Source organism: Cygnus olor, chromosome Z (genome assembly GCF_009769625.2).
Source record: "Cygnus olor isolate bCygOlo1 chromosome Z, bCygOlo1.pri.v2, whole genome shotgun sequence".
Lineage (NCBI taxonomy): Eukaryota > Metazoa > Chordata > Aves > Anseriformes > Anatidae > Cygnus > Cygnus olor.
This window is the reverse complement of record NC_049198.1, coordinates 1082684-1102500: the sequence shown is the minus strand read 5'-3', so window position 1 is coordinate 1102500 and position 19817 is coordinate 1082684. Positions and strand designations below refer to the sequence as shown.

Below are 19817 nucleotides of genomic sequence, written 5' to 3'. Positions count from 1 at the left end.
TGCATGCAACAAAAGGAGAGCTTCCACCTATCCACCCGGGGAGCGCCGCTCACCGAACGCTGCCTCGTACTCTTCCAACTAGAAGGAGAGAGAAGGAATTCAAGGAATCGCCCCCTGATAGAAAGCTCAGCTCCAGCATCGTCTGCCATCGCGCAGCAAAGCCACCTCTGTGGGCTCGTGCCTCGTGCTAGCAGAAATTGCTTCCCATCTACCAACGAAACCCAAGAAGAGCAAGAGGAATCCTAGCCAACCTCGGCCAAGTCGTACGGGCTACCGGAGAGGGAAGGAAAGATGACTTGTGCTGGTAAACTCAACGTGGAGAATCCTATTCCTAAACACGGGGAAAAAAATAAAAAAGAAGCCTCAAAACCCTTGTGCCAGCCAACGCCTCGGGTACTTGCCCACGGCTCCGCTTCCCACGGCATCGAGCGCACCCAGAACCCAACACCAGCCCTGTGCTGGGCCAGCTGCGCCCCCCTCCGCGGCCACCACCCCACCCAGGTACTTCAAGAGCAAACCTAAAGCTCCAGCACTTGAAACCAAACCCTCATTTTTCCACCGTCGGCCAGATTTTGCCTTTGTAACGAGGCTGAACCGCAGTACAGAGCTGCGCGCGGTACTAATATAAAGGAGAGTGCGATTTCTGGAAGGACACGAGGAAGGAATAAAGGAATAAAAACGTCCAGTTCTTGAAAGCAAGCTCAAGGCAGTCGTCCTATCTGACTGCACAGATCTGAGAGATGCTCTCGGTCCAGAGACGCTCACCTGACGCAAGGTCTTGCCCAGGCAAACACCTAACGAGTCGCATTTAAAACCTGAAAATACTCTTCGGTCGCAAAGCACCAAAAAGGGCTAATTTCAAAATAAACAAACAAAACCTTTGGGGTTTATTTTAGCTCTCTGCTGTCACACAGACTGATCAGGGTTTCTTTACATATGCTTCAAGATATACATTCTCATTTATACGGTATTCTTTCAGACTGACCAAGCTCCTGTTTGGCAGGTTTTGACGGGGAGTAGGAAAAAAAGGTTCCGAGGGGAAATTCTGATGGAACACCTACCAGAGCCAAGGTATATCTCCTACCCGCTTTGCTGTCCAACCCGTCTTTTCTGGGTTTGTATGCAGAGCCTCGAGAAACACAAGTCGCATCTCTTAGGTAATGTTTTGAAAGTGTCTACCTTGAATTTTGGATCCCGTTCAATTTGCAAGGCGCGACTCATTCTCCAGCACGCTGGGCATCAGCAGAGCAACCGAGCGCAAGCCCCGCTCCCCAGTTCTTTTTTCTTCATGTTTTTCTTCATTTTTTCCCCAATTCTTTTCCTTAGCACCTTGCAACTACTCACATATTATATCTCCCAGAAACGTTTACGCTCCCAGAAGCGTCCTGCCATTTTCTGCTGTCTGCTCGCTCCCCCAAAACTTTGCTATCAACTCCAGAATGCTAGCACCCGCCACGCCCATTAAGATTTCCTAGTGCTAGAAAGAGAGTCAACTCGTGTTTTGAATGGGCTTCCTTCTCTTCCGACAAACAGAACCCGCGCGTTTGCATTAATAAATTTCTATTTTCTGGCTCAAAAGAAATTGCGGTACAAAAAGCAGATGCGTACGGCAGAATCTTTCAAATTGAATTTCCAAAAGCCGAGCTTATTCCGGCTCGAGATCAAAGGCGCTAAAACGCGATCTCCTCCGCCTTCCAGGATAATTACAGAGATTTCGTTCCTTTTGTTGCGCTGAGCACAACAGGTAAATCTTAAAACCGGAGAAATAATGATCGCTTGCCGCTGCGCGGCTCCGCACCCCGCGGCTCCAAGCGGCGCGCCGCAGGGGATGGGAGGTATCCGCCGGGGATCTGCGCTCTGCTCCTGGAGGTTTCCGCTCCGCCCGAGCCTCGTGCCAGAGCTGCCGAGAGGAGCACGCGAGGTTACGCGCCGCGTTCTGGCAGGAGGCTGGGGCAGGGGAGAAGCAAAGCTTTTAGCGCCGCTAAAACGAAAGGCGGCGAGGGAGGGCACGGGAGTCTTGGGAGTTCAGACGTTGTCAAAAAGTTATGAAAACGTAGCAGCTTCCCACGTGCCTCCGAAGGAAGAAGTGAGCGGTCACAAAAGCGCACAAAGCAGATCCCAAAACGATATTTTAAAAGAAAAGCACGCCACCCCTCTGAGATGTTGTCTGCAGCACCGGCACGGAGAACGCGGGGAGCCAAAAGTGCGCAAAGAGAAGAAATTTCAGGGCCCCGGTGGTTCTGACCGACCCACTGACTGGTTTATTGCAAGTACCAAAACACGCCCATTTTTAACTGGGATCTGGTCCTAGCGCTGGCCATTCCCGTGTCCCTATATTATTTTCTCTGGCCGAGAACTTCTGCTTGCAATTCCTGCCACATCTGGCCTCCGCTCAGCTCAAGGCTCGTGACCGATTTCACATTTGTCACCAGCTCAAATAGCCTCGCAGATCCCTTTCAGAAGGGATCCTCTGCAACCCTGTCTGCCCCAAAGCAGCAAAGCAGCCCCTTCGCCTTGTGAAATGGGGGAATTCCCAAAGTTCCCTTTATCTCACCCCACTGGTACCTTCTATATACCTGCTTTGTTTTTATTCCGATAAATCTGTGCGCGTTAATCAATGAATCATCGCTGAAGCCGCAACCAAACAATTCAGCAAACTGGATCCACCCATCGCATGCAACGTGCGAGACAGATAAGGATCTCTAACAAAACCCCACGGGGCCCCAGCCTCCCCGCACTCCCACACCTGCAGGAGAGAGGAGGAGCAGCAGACGTATCTTGTGCTTAAAAGCTAAGATTTCGGTGGTCTCAGTCGAAACCCTGGCCTCCCAGCACAGTATGACCACAGATGTGCACTGAAGACCGGTGCTGCCTACAAGCAGAACCAGCGCTTCTTGCTCTGATCGTTCCCGGGGTTTGTTCCAGCTTTCCCTCTGATTTCCTGGGTGACCTTGAGGAATTTGCAGCTCCTCTGTCCACCGTTTAGAGACGTCACCAGCCACCAGCCCTGCCCACCGGGTGGAGAGGTTTATCCGTCCCCTGCTCACACTCCCGTTCTCTTCCCCATCCCCTCGTCCGTCTCCCCAGGAGAAAGATGCCAAAGGCGAGAAGGTGGCAAATCTAGACCTCTCCCCGGCACTACGTTCCCAGAGAAAGCAACCCTGGGCTGCTCTCGAGTGCCCTGAGAGCAGAGGATGCTTGGCTGCTCTGGGGTCTGCTTTCACAGGGGCTGCTCGGACCACTCGGATCCAATTCGCTGCCCTCGGGGAAAGCAGGTCCTACAACCTAACCCCAGCAACACGGAGAGGAGCCCTTCCAAAACGCCTGTGGGGATTCCCAAGGAGCATACCTCTGCCTGTGCCGCCCGGCCGAGGTATGGGATGAGGTGACACGAGCAAATCACCTCTCCCACCAGCGTGGCTGTGAGGCTCCATTCGGGGATGGGAGCGCAATACTTCTCGAGCCTTCGAATTTCAGTCCTGCTGGTGTGCGAGCACATCAAAGCGTCTGCGCGCCAGGACGGGCTGTGCCGAGCAGACAAACGTTCACAGCGAGCGCATGCACTGAGGGATGCCGGGGCACAGGAAAAGAGCTGAGGGTGGGGGAACAAAAATTGATGAGAGGGAGGCTAGGGAGAAGTTTGCAAATTAAGAAAAGAATGCGAGAGCGCGAGCAGAGCAGAAGAGAGGGGCTGGCTTTAGTTAATTCTTCTACATTCAAAGAGAGCAAGACTGAAGCAAGAACGGGCAAAGAAAAGCTATGTTAAGGAAGGGGTGTAATGAAGGTAGAAGAGAAGGAATGGGCTCCATATTCCTTTGTCTCTCTCCTCTTTTTCTAGTTCCTTCCTTTCTTAGTTTTCTGCTTCCCTGACTCCTCTGTCCTTCATTATCCTCTTTCCTGTTATTTTGCTTAAAACTGGCAAAAAGTACAAACTGCACAGGCGTTAAAACTGGCCTGAATTCCAAATACAAGCCCAAATCTAGGCCAGAGGTATATTTGGCAAATACAAATCCTTGCCAGATTTACACAGCTCTAATAATAAGGTGACAAGAACCGTGCACAGGATTACGGATGTGGCCTCACTCGTCCCTTATAAAGTGCCAAAATAGTTTCCTTTGACTTTTATTCAACCTTTGCTCACGAATCTCAGCCTATTAGCTCCAAAAAAAAAAAAAAAAGGAAAAAAAAAACCCTGTTTTGTATGTGGGGGAAGGTTTCAATGGGCTGTTGTCCATCAACCCTCGGACCTGTCTCTCCATTAACCACCACCACGAGCCTACACAGAACACGGAGCCGCCTCACCTTGCGGTCCCTCACAGCTCGAACAGCACACGGGGACCAGAGCCTGCTCCTTCCTACCTGCAGCGATGCATTTCAAGAACGAGTCCACGCGACAGCCCTGAGAGCTGAATCTGGTTTCCCTTTCACTTCGGTGTTGGCATTGCCTCTCTTCTAATGGATCAGAGGAAAAGCAGGTTCACGTCACCCCCTCTTTCCCTTCCGCATCAGCAGCTGAATGAAAAAAGACTTCTCTATGTTTTTAAACCTCCTACGGGTCCCCTATCAGCCTCGTTCCTGTCCCGGGCCCGGTGCTGGCTGCTCTCCATCTCTGGTCGGGAGAAGAGCGACATCCCCTCGCCCCTCCTCGACAGCTGGAATAATCTTACAGTCTCTCCCCGAACCACCAGCTTTTTTCAAACGCAGCACATCTTTCCTTTCCTTCCCTCCCCTCATCCTTCTACTCTTCCTCCGCATTTTAGTAATTATTTTACTCCGTGTTTTAAAGCGTTAAAAACAAACTACCGCAGGAGAAACCGGCGAGGGGATTTTTATTGCTTCGCAGAGCCGTGTGCGAGCCACCGGGGCTCTGCACCGGGGCAGGGCTCCTCCTGCACGGGTCCAAGCGCGGGACCGCGGCCAAAGCTGTATTTTATATTGCCTTTCTTTTAAGTGCAGCTTGCTCCCCTCCGTTTTGTATCATCAGCAAATCTCATTACATGATGGAAGAAATATGTGGACTCTTATGAGAGAACAAGTCGAGCTTCAAAGCCCGGTCCGTTCCCAACATGTTACAGGTGTGCGCCACATGAGCGGGCACGGGGATTGCAACTGGTCGGGGCGTGATGACAGCTCCATATAACGTGATCAAAACCATTTCGCATGTTAAAAAAAATCAAAGTTAGACAAAGAATGGTTCTGCCGTACAGAGAGGTAAGATCTAGGCGACCAAAACACGCCGCAAGGGACTGGCCATTTCAAGGAGCGAGGCTCAGCTGGGTCCTCCCCGCTTCAAGCATATTCTGACCCAAAATAAGAATATTCTGAGTGTAAACCAAGGGTTCTGGAGGTGATAAAAGGCTTTTATTCCCCAGAAAAGCAGAAATGTCTCAATAGCGAGTTTCTGGTAATTCTTCCAACTACAGGAGGAGAGAAGCTCAAAGATGCAAAGGCTAAAACGGCATTGCCCTAAATCCAACAGCAACAAAAAGGCACAAAATACACTTAACGATGGCAGGAATGTTGGGTGTGTTCCACGTATGGAAAATGTTGTGCAGGGGCATGGAAAGCTGAATACTGTATTTACTGGAGAAGGTCAAAGTGCCTCTATAAAAATCACCCTGAGGCAAACACGCCCAAATATGTCACAGCAGCATAACCTGACCATGGTCTCTCTGTAGAAAAAAGCAGAAGTTGTTGCTGTAGCCGCTCGCGCTTTGACAGGTTGTGGCTTTCTGCAACCTCCATCAACTCTGAACTAAGACAATATCGAGTGGGTTTAGGACACTGAGCAGTAGGGACGCTATTTGGTCGCGGCCAGGAGGGTGGCAGGGAGCTCTAGGAATTAAAATGCACATGGGTGGACGGCTGCAGGCAAGAGGCTCAGTCTCTGGAAGCATTTGAGATTTTTCCATCCACAAAGCAGGGCTTAGAGACGATTCATCATCTACTCAAAGATTCCCCCGCAATCCCTTGCATCCCAAGAGATGCCATTTCAGCAGCTGGTGGGATAACCGAAGGCTGAAGCCAAAGCACAAGCCCATCATGGCAAACACGCACACAAAGCAACATCCAAGCTACAGCGCACCTAGGAGATGGTTTTACTGTTCCAGCAGAAGCCGGGAGATGATCCCTGAAAGGGGAGTCAGTTAAATTCACTCAGAGGCTGCCGACCCTTAGGAAACCTACCGACCACAGCCTTCAGCTAACCATCTCAAATGCCACCAAAGAGGATGGGTGGAGGTAGAAGGCGTCTCCTCGGGAAGACCAACACAAAGCAAATTGGCAGTCTGTAGGACGAGGGGGGAAGATGAGATGAAGGCAGAAGGGGATCTCTGCTGCAACCTTTGCCCTGCAGCTGCAGGGACGAGAAACCAGCAGAGGAAATCTGCCGGCAGCTGCCTTCGGGAAGAGGGTAAGACTCCACTCGGGGGACAGAAGAAAGGGTTTGGTCTTCTGCAAAAGCTTTCCAAAGGACCGGAGAGCAACTTCTGCTTGTGGGGAGGGCGTGGGGGGGATATGTGAAATCTTGTTTGATCTGGATTCTATTTCTAAAGCATTGCAAGGTTTTAAAAATAAGTGTTTCGCTGAATCAGCTTGGTATCCAAATGTTAAGGATCTCCTCTGCCAGATGGACACCCTAAGTTCAGTTTCAGCCTGCATTGTTTTTCCCCCCTCAATCCAAATATCTGTGCGTTTTAATTGCCGTTCTTCTAACACTCACGCTGAAGAAGACCACAAGCGTACGACCTTGCAACAATTTAGCTCTGTGTTAAATATTCTACCCATTACCTCCAACAGTGTTTGCACGTTTGCCTGTTGAATGGAAATTAAGCATCTTATTTTGCCTCCAGCTTCAGTAACAGCTACTGCTGCCCATTTAGACTTCGTTCCTGAGGATAGAACTAAACCTAATGAATAAAATAAACCAATGAATCTGGACCAGGAAGAGGCATGAGAACCTCTGACAGCAAAAATGCCTCTGAAGAAACATAAGACTCAGGAGCAAGGCTGACAAGATGGCTCATCACGACAGGGAACATTTCGGTTCAGTCATTCATAAACGCGAGAAGCTTGTACAGCGAAGACTGTGCCACAAGAATATGGCTGTTCTGAACATGGTTCTTCTACATCATTAGGAGGATCACGAAGAAGAGCATCAAAAAATTAGTATTTTGTAGACCCAGGTTCCGTCTGGCTGAGCGTCAACTGTGAATGTCGGGATAAACGCACCACCAGTCAGACCAAGGGTAATGTTTCTTCTGGCAGAACTAGAAGGTACCAGTGATTTCCTTGGAGGAGGCAGAGGCCTCCAGATGGCAGAAGCCCCTAGGTTCAGCTCACGTTTGAAGACCTGCAATGGTTCCTATAGAGAAAATCTCCTCCTGACCCAACTGAGCTACTCCTTTCAGGTGGCCACAGGTTCAGGGGCGCCCTTTCCACACAGGACTACGCATTTCGTGGAGACCGGACTCTTTGTTCCAAAAAATATTTCAAGTATTTAAAACTACTTTAAAATAACTGAAACAGTCATGCACAAAACTCGTCGATAAAGTCCTTACGGGACAAAAACATTGTGCCCCTACGGAGAAACAGAGCTCCTCGATGGTTACCAATGGGGACAACTAAGGACACCATGGAACAAAAGAGAGGGTTTGTTGGTTTTGTTCGTCCCTCCTTCCCCCTGCCCCCCAACATTAAATAGCCCTTTCTCTTTTCTTATTTAAGAATTCTGTGATGGCTCCTCTACAGGGTTTAATCCATCTACTGATGTTCTCACCCACCGTGTGATCACCCATTCTGGAATAATCCCTATTTCCTTCAATATTTCTCGACTCTCTCCTGGGAAATTTATATCTGATTCTGGCATCTGTTCCCCATACTCTTTTGTGAACACTGAGGCGAAAAATCCATTTATTTTTCAGCAGTGTCTACATCATCTGTCAATAAATTACCCTTTCCATCTCTAAGAGGTCCTAAAATCTACTTTACTGACCTCTTCTTCTTTATGCATTGCAATAATCTTTCATGATTATTTATCCTAACCTCACCTACAGTCTCTCCTTTCTTTATCTTTGCTTTCATATCATTATTTTTTAACAGTCAACCTCATTCCACACATTCTCTGAACAGTACTTGATGTTTCCCATCTTATATTCTTGCCTTCCTTTCTGATGATTACTTTTTGCCGTGCTTGTTCATCTATATTAGGCTACTAGCTTCCTTCTCACCGTAGTATTTATTCTCAGCATAACTGTGTAGAATATGCTTGCCACACTTATTTTTTTCAGTAGGGACCGATTCCCCTTGATGGTGTGTATTTACACGGTATCGTCTTTGCTTCTCGAAATGAACACCGATTAAGTAGATTACTGCCATTGGGCCAAATTTTGTGGACGCTTGCAAACTCCTTCATATAGTAGTTCCTAAAATAAGCTCTTATCTTGTCAGATTTTCAGTTGTCTTCCAGGTGCCGCTTCCCATGCCACGGGGGATTTGTAATCTCAGCCAATTGCAAATCCAGGTCTAAACCGGCCTTGGAATAATTCCCTATGAGATTTATGTGAATGGTAACATTTAGGGAAGGAAAAATTTAGTCCTGGAAGTATTTGGAAAAACAAAATTTGCTGTCTGTGAGAACCAGAAGCTGGCATTTTCAATTCTAGTGATATGTAACAAATGAAAATACAGAGAGTAGGAAAGGTATGAATGTTTGATCTAGATACCATAATTAAAATGTATTTAAACAACAATTTAAAATGCGTGTAACTAAATTCTTGCTGATCTAACTACACAGCTTCCTCATCCAAGAATTAGAACGGCTTTTTCCAAATAATTCACTTGCAATATTTGATAGTTAGCCTAATTTCTGCTTTAGCACATCTAGTCAGCATGTTTGCTCCCCAGAATACCCTCCTTTATCGCTTTTCATTCTGCACTCTTTTTAGAACTATTGAATGTGCTTAAGACCACAATCACATAGTAAAAGTCTGCAAAGTAAAGAAACGGATTGGAGTACTCTGATTTTAGTTAAAAAGAAATATAATCTAATTAAAGTACTGATGGTTCCTGTTAAATGCATGCTCCATATCTTTTTATTTCACATGGTACAAGGATCAAAGCACGGACCTAGTATACCATCAGCCTCGTATAGTGTGAGAACTGGTGCTGTCCTTAATTCAGACCATATGGCAAGATGCATCTATTGGCATGATGCTGCAGAGAATTACTGTACCCTCCTGTCATACCCTTTTTATCATTTTCATCGGAGCTCTTTTATATTTGATTTTATATATTCTGTGCATCTGACCAAATGCGCACAACCCAGAGCAGTCCCGGAGACTGGGGACAGGAATAGAGACGCCATTACACGAACTGTCAGAAGTAGCCTTGAGAGAGAACTAAAAATGCAGCTATGAAAGTAAAAATGACTTTGTTACAAGACAATCCTGTCTTCCTGCAGAAGCCAACGAGATACGTTTCTCTCCCGGACGTGCCCTAGGTTACAGACAAAACGCTTGGAAGAAATCTGCTCCAGAAATACACACGGCAGTTAGCTCTGACCAGCAACGTGCTGCCAAAGCTCTGCCTTCGAATCAGCTCGAGTGTTGTCTAACATAAAGGTTCAGCCACCTTTGAGCCCCGGCAGTTGCAGCTTTATCTATTTTTCGGAGGAGAACACGCCAGGCCCTAACAAAAGAAGTCGACCTTATTTAGCTGATGCGTTATTCGATTCAACGTCTCTATACGCTGCGAAGCTCAGACTTAAGGTAAGAGCAGGCTCAGAATCATCATTAATTATCCAGCTAACTCCGCATTGTTTTACACATTCTGTGCCTTAACTAGAGAGCAGAACAAAACCATTGTTTTTGCCTGTTTAACGGACCATGACTGGAGCAGCTATGTAAATGACCTAGTAATTCAACAAATTTGTTTTGTTTCACAGATTTTCCCACATGTATGCTTTCCAGCTGTAATGCAAATCTCTTCCACATCCAGGCCAGCCGTGTCCTCCAGAAGCACGCCTCTACCTTTAAGTGTGTGCTCACCGATTACGTGACTACCAAACACCCTGGAAAATATAAAGATTTAAAGTAATTCACAAACCAAAGCCAGCTTTTTGTTGTTGCTGATCCCCCTCCCTCTTTAAATGTGCTTTTTCATGCGATGTTTTTCCTGGTGGGGTCGGACCTTCTAGAAATTGAATTTTTTCCTCTCCATGAATATTTTAAGGAAGTCACTTATAGGTTTCTTTTAATGCTCAAACAGGTGTGAGCTCAAATTCCCTCTGCCACTAATATCAGCTCAGCTGGAGAAGAGCAGCAAAGGCTGATTTGAAAGCCAAACTAAGTTCGTCTATAAAAAGGGCAGAAGCTCATTAACCATTTAGGGGGCCTTACAGATGTTCCCTTAAAATCTAGTTCCGTTCCCAAGACAGGACTGGGCTGCCAGCACGGGGACTCTCCTCGCCGTTCACAGGGAGGATAACTTCAGCCAGCATTTTGCAGACTTCCAACGCGCTGTAATTTGTACCCCAAAGCCCGATCAAACACGTTTGCAGCTCAACGCAGAATTTTCACACAGCTCTAGTCTGTGCCACGCTATGCAGAACACAACTGTCGCACAAAATAACTTATTAAAAATGCTTGGGCTTGTTTAAGAACAAAATACAATGGAATGTAAACTTCACTGAAACTATGTAGTACAAAATAATATTTCAATTCTTTGCTCAGTATGCAGACATTAATTGCCACAGTCTACGGTTTCTATTTATACATCTGCTGCTCGTTCCCCAAATAAATGGAAATGTCCTTGCAATTTCTTTTCTTCGGGACTGTACGAGAGGCTTGGGCTGGATGCTGGAGCTGAGAACCCTGACTGGCAGTGTAGCAAGTCACTTTGCAGACAAAATGCATTACCTTGTGCTTAGGAACTGCGATGTATTTCCATCTTCATCTACAAAATGCTTTTCAGACAGATCTTTGCTGGTAATTTTGCTCGTATACAAGCGAAGCATGGGAGGAGCAGCAGGTATACTGCATGACAAGAGGTACGTGAGCCCCTGCCCTCCACAAAGCATTTTTAAGGCCTCTTTCAAGGCCCCTGTGGACAGTAAATTGTGTGATTTCCATTGTGGTTATCTTCGAAAGCCAAAATGCTACATCCAAGCTCCTCAGGCCTCAGCCTTGACGCCCCGCATAGCTAAACTCCGACTGCTGCTCAGGGCTATCCAGAAGCACTTCTGCTTTGTTGTGCTGAAACCACTAAAACTAATCCAGAAGAAAAGGCTGGGAGAAATCCCGTACAGCTGCTCCCACGTAACAGGGAGAAGGAACTGGGAGCTGTGGCTTACGTGTAAATTTAGACATGTCCACTGAAGAACAGAACAGACTGTGCCTGAAATTCGTTACCGTGTTGTAATTTGGTCCTGAGAGATGCATTTACAGCGCCCCACACTTGAAAAGTGCTCAAGGGGGTGCAATTATTTCTCAGATTAGCTTTGTTTTTGAATTTTGGAGACGTTGAGAAACATTGATTGGTGAAGTAACTCCAGATTTGGCCAAAAACAATTCAACACAGCTCTCTCTGATCTTGGGTGCTATTTGAAAGCTATCTCAGACCTTCCAGATGCCTCAGCTGGACAGCCTTCAGTACTCACAAGCTGCAGAAGTTAGGTTGGTGAGCACGTATAGCCATGCGACATTCAAAGGGGTGGGTGGACAGAGAGTTAAGTGGGTCTAGAGGTGAATAAAACTGCCAAAAAATGAGATGCCAGAGGCAGATTTGGAAGCACATGACAAATCAGCCCAGTAGTTCAAAGGTGGCGGCTGAACCCAGGGTTTCAGACCTTTCTCCCACCTCTCTTGCAAGCACAAGCAAGGACACCGCAGTCCTAGACGGTGGGACCGGCCTTCTCCAGGTCATAGCTGCTATGGATAAATATAGCAGTGCTGCTCGCATTCCCAGCATGTTTTCCATCCACAAACACCGGACCACGTCAAAGGTCTCCTTGCGGCCCAGCCACACCACACTTCAGCTTCCTTGGGGGATTTGACACTCGTCACACTTCAGCCTATGCCCTCCCCAGCGGACCGGGGCTAGTCTCCAGTGCACCCACCTGGTGAAGCCTTCCCCAGCTGGACACGAGTGGGCTCCCACCCAGCTGGGGAAGGCCTGCCTGCTCCATCACGGGGAGAGCCCTTGGGGAGCCAACACGGCCAGCCTTGGAAGCGCTCACCCCGTGTGCAATTCCTCCTAAACCTGGCGGTGCGGTGCTCTGTCAGCTGCACCAAGGCAAGATATTTTAAGTGAAAACTGGAGCCCGGGATCTGCAGTTCTTTGGTTTCTGAAGGCCTTTCTTGGCCTTTTAAGTTGTTAGATTCAGTTTTTCTGTTGCTGAAAAACATCTTAGTTGATGTTAAAGCTAGCCAGACAGTCACAGATTTTTCTGGAAAAGATGCTGCTTGTCATTCCTGAAAATTCATCTTTAACTGCTATCCAAAAAGCAATGTCATGTGTTTCTGTCCCTCACATGGAATTTATTTTTTGCAATTATCATAGTCGTGTCTTAATTTCTATCCGCTGTAAGTTGTCTGACGCCTTTAACAAAGACCCTCTTAGTAATACTAATAAATTGCACTGCATTGAAAAAGTTTTAAACAATACAAAAAATACAATAAGAAAAAAAGCAGACAACACTATGGTACATAAGTGGCTGCTGAATGCGTGTTCTCATTATACAGATGACCAGTATGAAGCAGCACAACCACGAGAATCAAAACCTTCTGCATTTCTGAATTATTACTAGACAGTTTTTGACGTTTCCCTCGTGGTTCTTCACGTACCTTAAGTTCTCCAGCTGCAAAGGGGGACCCAAAGCCACCTGACATAACAGAGGTGGTGTGAAAAAGAATTAATGTTCATGACATGCCAGGCACTAACTGAGAAAATCAAAAATCTGCCAGGATGAAATGTAATCTCATTTTAGGAAATGTTGAAATCATTTCTGCAGAAGGTTAAAAAAATAATAATCAGGCTGAGTCAGATACACAGCATGGAAAATTTCATCCCAAATGTTTATAGTTTAGCAATTGAAAGCAAGGCCTTATAATGCTGTGTTGGGTAAACTTAACTAATCTGCAAAAATTCCAGTTCTACTTATAATAACAGTAACAGAATCAAAGCTGTACGGATTAAAAGCAAATACCACAGCAATATTCATACGGAGACAAGTGCTATCACAGCATTAAAAATAATATTAAAATTTGGCATATACACAGAGTATCCAATGAACTCAGGATGTTTTCCAGACAGTAATTTATCAAATCTCACAATATCCCTGCAAAATATACACTGCACATTCTTCAGACAGATAAATAGGAAGGCTCCTCCGAGTACAAAGACATCCAGCAACTTGCTAAGCAGCAGCCGGGCAGTGGAGCCAAGCTGCTGGGAACACCAGCTGGGAGCAAGCACCACTCCCAGCACCAACCACCCCAGCTGCACCTCCTGGCATGGTCAGGGCTCGGTCACTTAACCGCGAGAAAACACCACCTTCTCAGAAATAACAATGCAGAGAGGAAAATTTTGACTTGCAGGTTTTTCAAAGGAGGGGAGAAACCATAGGTGAAAACATGTATTTTGTGATACAACTGCCTCTAGAAAATGAAAGTGCCAGCCCTCCAAAAAGCATGGCAAGTGATTGTGTAACAGCACAACCCTACACCGTGCAGGATCAATTCGAAGTAGACAATTAGGAGGGGGAAAAAGTTGAACTTCTTCATTTTGCATTTAGCAATAGAGATTTGTCTTCACATACCACATCACTGACCAACTCCTATAAAAACTGAGAGGTACATTCAATGAGCTTATAAGCCTTCAGTCTCTCAAAACAGTATCAGAGGTAAAATACCCACCTTCTAGCACTGCAGTCAGTGAGTGGGGTAGGACCTTTTTCAATAAGGTATAAAATTCACTGCTTTGAACACCAGAAATATTACAGGTGGAGGGGAAGAGCACACAAACTGTTCATTCCGCAAAATATTTTTCATCTTTTATATTTTCACGTCTATTTTCTATTTCCATATTTTCTATTTCCATAAGTACTATACTTAACACTTAATCAAGTCAGGGACAGTTCTCTCCTGGAGTGTTCCCCATGCCCTCAGTCGCTGCAGCTGAGAACATCCACGCCATGTCCCAGCACACCGGGCTGCTGCAGCTCGAAGCGGCACAAACCTAAATACTCCTGGTAGGCAAACCAAGGAGAGGAACTGAATTACAATGACCCAACAGCTGTCATAATAGGACCACAGTAACCAAATCATCAACCACTAGCCCAGATGAGACTCAAAGGTCACCACGTAAGCCAGCAGCTTTCTTCGACAGCGCCCAAAACCTCAACGTAATCCTTGCAGTGAAATGCTACATTAAGCTATAGGGAGGTTAGAAACAAGTTACTGTACATTAGTAAACGATATTGATATAAGGTACTAGCAAAATATCCAAAGTAGCAGGATAGAAACGCTCACCAAGGACACACTTGGAAATGGAGAGGCAATAAGAACCAACGCCATGCCTGCTGCAGCTATCAGCCCATGCATGATTCGTTTCCGGGCCAAGTGAGTACTCTTCCGTTACTCTTAAAACAAAACCAAAATACCCAGCAGAGCACTTGGACTTCGGAAATGCACAAGACAAGCTGTGTTCGAAAACACACAAGCAGTAGTTTGAGGAAGGGCTTGAGAAACTGTGAGCAACACGAGGAGCAGGTGAAGTTGCAGAGCTCCTTACCACCGGGCCTGCCCTGAAGCCTGAGGCACAGGCTCCCCGCTAGATGCCAGCCACGGGAAAATGTATGTCAAAAATAGGCATCTGGAGAATAAAATACAACGTAAGCCCTCATTTAAGCACAACCCCTCTCTGCAGACACTTGTGGTCCACAGATTTTAAGCAATAAATATCCCAGCAAGGTGAGTGTGAAAGGGAGGCGCTCATCTGGCCCAGCTCTGAGGGAAAGCAGGGCCTGGCCACCAGCAGCCCCGTCCTATTCCCACCCGGGGCTTTTGAGGCCTTTTGCCGTGCATAAGGACAGCACCAGGCCCATCCCCACCGCTGCCTGAGACACAAGCAGGGGTCAGCAAATGAAAAGATGCAAAGATTCAGAGGCTGTTGGTGTTAACAGCACAGAGCTGCTCTAAAACCAGCACGTGAACAGAAGCAGCAGCACATGAAATCAAATAAACTGCCATTTGTGGTTCTTTTCTGTAAAACAGATATTAATCATATAGCTATCTAGCCTGTTTCTGATTTAAGCATTAGTAATAATTTCTTACTCGTAAAGACAAGTAAGTCACATTTAATCAATGTACCAATTATGCTATTTAAAAGCAATAAAACCAGAGGTGACATGAAGGCCTCACTGGTGCCACACCCCTCAAGTTACGAGCAGCTTCGTTCAAGTCAGGAGCGTGCACCAGTATGAAACCGGTTCAAAATGGATGATAATCAGGCTGTATCAGTTGCCAAGAGAAAGAAGAGCATGAAAAGAAAGTTACTGCCTGCTTGTGGAGGTGCAGGCCATGCTATACCAGCAGTTATGGGGACCTCTCCTTCAGGGGGTTCAAAAACCTGGGGTCAGGACAGCTCTGTTAAACAGTAACATGCACTGTTCATCACAGCAATATTTAGAATGCTCCCCAAATCACAGATGAAGGCGATCAGCATGGATTTACAAATGTCTTCATTAGGGCAGCACTTCACAAGTGTCACCCATCCTAGCAGAGGTACTCACAGCCCCATCTCCAGTCCCACACCACACAAAATGAAGATCCTGGCCAAGGATGCCTCAGCAGCATTTCCACTGGAGGGAAATGTCCACATCCCATCATCCCCACCGCCTCCAGATAAATGCCCCACGCATCCAGGAACACACCAACACCATGACATAAAAGGGCATGGGCCCTGCTATCTCTTCTGCCTGAAGAGAACAGATTAAGAAGAGTCCACCCCAATTACCAGACAATTATGTTGAACTGGGGCTGCGGGAGGCAGCTGATGGCCCCAGCAGCACACATGCATTTACACACAATAACACAGGCTTGCACATGTAACAACTTGAAAATTCCAAGTTGTATAAGCAGACAAAAGTTTCAGGGTGCTTCAGGAACATGAAATTGTAGGACTCTGCCATGCTCCTAGCTCATACCAACGGCAGGAGAAGACATCTCGAGCACAGAGCCCACAGCTGTGCAAACCGCTCTGCTGGGGACAACTGGGACTCGAACAACACGGAAATGAGGGATCCAAAATTTCTAAGAGTCCCACATGGCTTAATTCACTGTGTGCCTCTGAACACGTTTCTGGAAAACAAATGTCTTAAACCAAGCGAAACCAGTATTTTCACTAAGATTGGCAAAAACAATCAGACAAGAATGAGATTTTTCTGTAACCTAAGGGCAGGCAGAAGCAAGAGACACTTAAGTTCTTCAGATTCAAATTAAAGGTTAAACTTGAAAGCATCCCACAGCCCAGTGGGTTTCACAGAAGTGTGTGGCTATTTGTGAAGTGTCTCTGTGCACTACCTAAGCCCCATGGCGTGAGTTAAGAAGGGAGTGTTGAAATTTCCATGCTTTTTTTGGCTTATATTAGACCCTTTAAAACTGTTGTAACCATGTTTTGTACGTGAATACATACAAATGACTACAAGCTCCAACATTGTCCCATATGTTAAACAACTCACAAATATTTCCCAATATTAAAAGACAAGGCATATTTTAGGGACATATATTAGAGCTGAAGAATGATATATCACAGTTACAGCTCCACGTTTTTTTTGGCTTACATTCAACCCTTTAAAGCAAAGCATTTGGTTAGTTCATTGACAACTGCAGAAGAAGGGTGTGATCTTGGCCAAGCACAAACATTACTAATATTTTTACATCATATATTTACTTTAACCAAACTCATTTATCAACCATAATTAAAGAAAGTAGCTATCATTCACTTACAAATAATTACAGCCTCGCTTCATACTGCTGTGGTGTTTGCTGCTAAGCTAAATGGTTATTCAGGGGTGTCAAAACTTCCTATCATGGGGTGTGGGGCAGAAGGAGGGTCTCTGCCAAACGCCCTGGGCAGATCTCGCTGCTGTGAGCTGAACATGCTGCAGCCACCTTCATCTGCAACCCGGGAGCCTGCAGCTCACAGGTCCCAGCAGGCAGCGACCCATCACGCTCCAAAACAAACAAGGGCTTCGGTGTCCCTCAGCAGCTATCTATCTGTTCCCTTCTGTGAACATAGACTTCTAAAGTTTTCAGGAAGCCTTTTCTACTCTTCAAGTCCTGCTCAGAGCACATCCCTATCTTCTCTGCCAACTGGTCACATCTTTAAAAAAGGAAAGGCCGTGCCTTAGGACGCATAGATTTACCTCTTTCAGCAAATAGTCACCACATCAGCAGTCATATCCCCCTTACCAGAGGAAAACAGCCCGTTCAGTAAATGCAACTCATGTACATTTTGTAATCATATGGTAGCTTTAAAAAAAATCCATGTTCCCACCCTTATACCAAGTACAATCACCCTAAGAATAAGGATAAGGATTTTATACCCTCAGAATTTTATTTCTGGTTCATTAATTCCACTTTCAAAAATACAGTTAAGTTAGGAAATTGTTTCTTACTTTGTATTCTGGAATTGACAAAAGGAGGAGAGAGATTGTCGTGTGACCCGAGGTCTCTGCTCGCCATATGATCGTAGTGAGTCCCATCTCCATAGTTCTGTTAACAAATTGGGAAAAAACAATTTCACACATTTTTACAGCATTTTTCAAAACCTACATGCCCATATTCCCCTTCTAAGTTTTAAGTCATCTATAAGAAATATTAGTCCTTTTATTGTTTTCCTCTATTGATTCCGCTGGAAGTGATGTGTTCCAGAGCGTTTTTAAAGCTGTTTCAAATTTTTATTTTGTTAGCAATTGACTTTGGTTTGCTCTGTGGGTAATCCTGAATGGGCAACTGAGATGAGGTTCCTGGAGTTTTCTGCTGTGTAATGCAGCAAAAGGCTCTCTTAGTATGAAAGTCTTCTTACCCATAACGTAAAAAGAAAAAGTATTTCTTTTAATGTTTTGGTTTTAAAATTTATTTTTATGTAGAAGTTTGCTCTCTGAATCACTTCACTGCTATATGCGTGCAATTGCCTATAAAACAAATTTCCAAGTCTGTTAGACAGGGGGTGTGGAAAATAACTTTTCACTGAAAAATACTCCTCCATAGTGCTAGTGTTTGTGCACACGCTTCTGTAAGTGACCGGTGAGTACCTGCTGCCCCTCCTGTGCTGCAGTGCTGTCCTGTAAGTATTTTTTGGGGGGGATCAGCAGCATCAGACAGTACCCACAGAGGAATGAACATATCAAACCTTGGCAGGATTGGGCCCCTAACTTTCAAAACCGTCTTAGAGTAACCTTCCACTCTCAGTCAGCAGATTAGCCAAATCTTAAAATTAACTGCAAATATTGGCCGGGCAGGGAGTTATGTAATGTTTTGTTTCTTGGGTTCGGAAGAACGCACAAGAAACTCATTCTCCCAGCGTGGAAACAGCAGCATCACTTCACAAAAAGGGAAACAGAGAGAGGTCAGGCTGTTTGGGGTGTAACTCTGCAAGTTAATGCACAGCCTTGATTGAAACTCCAGAATTCTCCCCAGGCTCGTGCTCTTTTCTTTATGTCGCAAAACTTAATTGTACGCTCACATTCAAGTTTTTGCATGCATAAATAATTGTGTGTGCAAATTTAGAATTTACTTTTCAAAACATTTTTCCCCGGGAAGCAATACAAGTGTCAAGGAAAAAAAGGGATAAAAATAAAACTGACAGACGTGAGCGGTAATGACGTAATGGATGCTAAGCGGGAGGGAAGAAAAGGTGTCAGGCTTTCCTCCCTTGGTGGCAGGACCAGGGTCCCCGCCGGGCAGCACCTGGGGACCCCCTCTGCATGCAGGCACCTACCAAAAACCCACCCCGAGGGGAAAGACGGGCCCAAGGACGAGTAGCAAAAGCACTCGGGGGCACCGAGCAGCAGTCTGCACTGCTCACCAGCCTGGATCCTTCACGTTAATTAGAAAACAATTAAAAAGCAATTTAAACAAACTGGCTGAATAAGGGCGTAAGTGAGAGCTCAGCCACTTTTTGCCCAGCCTAAGAGTACTTCATGCCTTTGCAGGAAGTAAACAGAAATAACGATCGCAACGCTGGAGCACCACGCGTGCAGGGGGGCTCTGCACGGAGCAGCACTCGGCCCCGCTGCAACCCGAGATGCCTGAAGGGTCTGCATAGCTAAAGGGTCTCTAAAGGGTCTGGGAGCTGGCCAAATCCAGCTGCCTTGCAGGTGCCGTGAACACCTTGCTTGGCTGCCCCGTACCAGCCCAGCACCCAGCGGCTGCCTGCCCCAGGGGTCCCTTCCCCATCTCCTCAAGAAGCTGCACTGCCTCAGCCCTCTTTGGGGGCATCAGCACCAGCCACCCCCAAAAAACCTCACTACAAAAACGATGTTCAACACCAGCATTCACTGCTCCACGTCCACGGCCAGGTGGCTGCTACCACACCACGCAAAATGATTAATTAATATTCTCACTACCTGTTAGCAGCAGCGGAGCAGGTGCCAAATTCAATCACGGGATCAGGTTTGAATGTTTAAAAAAAAGGCAATTTTAAAGGGAACACAAGACCACTGCCAACTTTGCATGCCCATTTCTCTGCACAATCAGGTGTAAAACTCGTATTTAAGATCGCAAATTTACATATGCAGGATGTCTGGTTTGGGG

At 46.1% G+C, this 19817-nt stretch overlaps 1 protein-coding gene across 21 annotated transcripts in view; it reads right to left on the bottom strand.

Annotated features, from left to right (window-relative positions):
* TCF4 (transcription factor 4) overlaps window positions 1-19817 on the bottom strand; it is a 211569-nt gene that overhangs the window by 126826 nt on the left and 64926 nt on the right. For 20 of the 21 annotated variants that reach the window (XM_040541721.1, XM_040541709.1, XM_040541708.1 and 17 more), the window contains one exon: window positions 17678-17774. The exons of the other annotated variant lie outside the window; for it this stretch is intronic. In XM_040541721.1, coding sequence (XP_040397655.1) covers window positions 17678-17774 — 97 coding nt within the window. The remainder of the gene's footprint in view (window positions 1-17677; window positions 17775-19817) is intronic. 21 annotated transcript variants of the gene reach the window in all.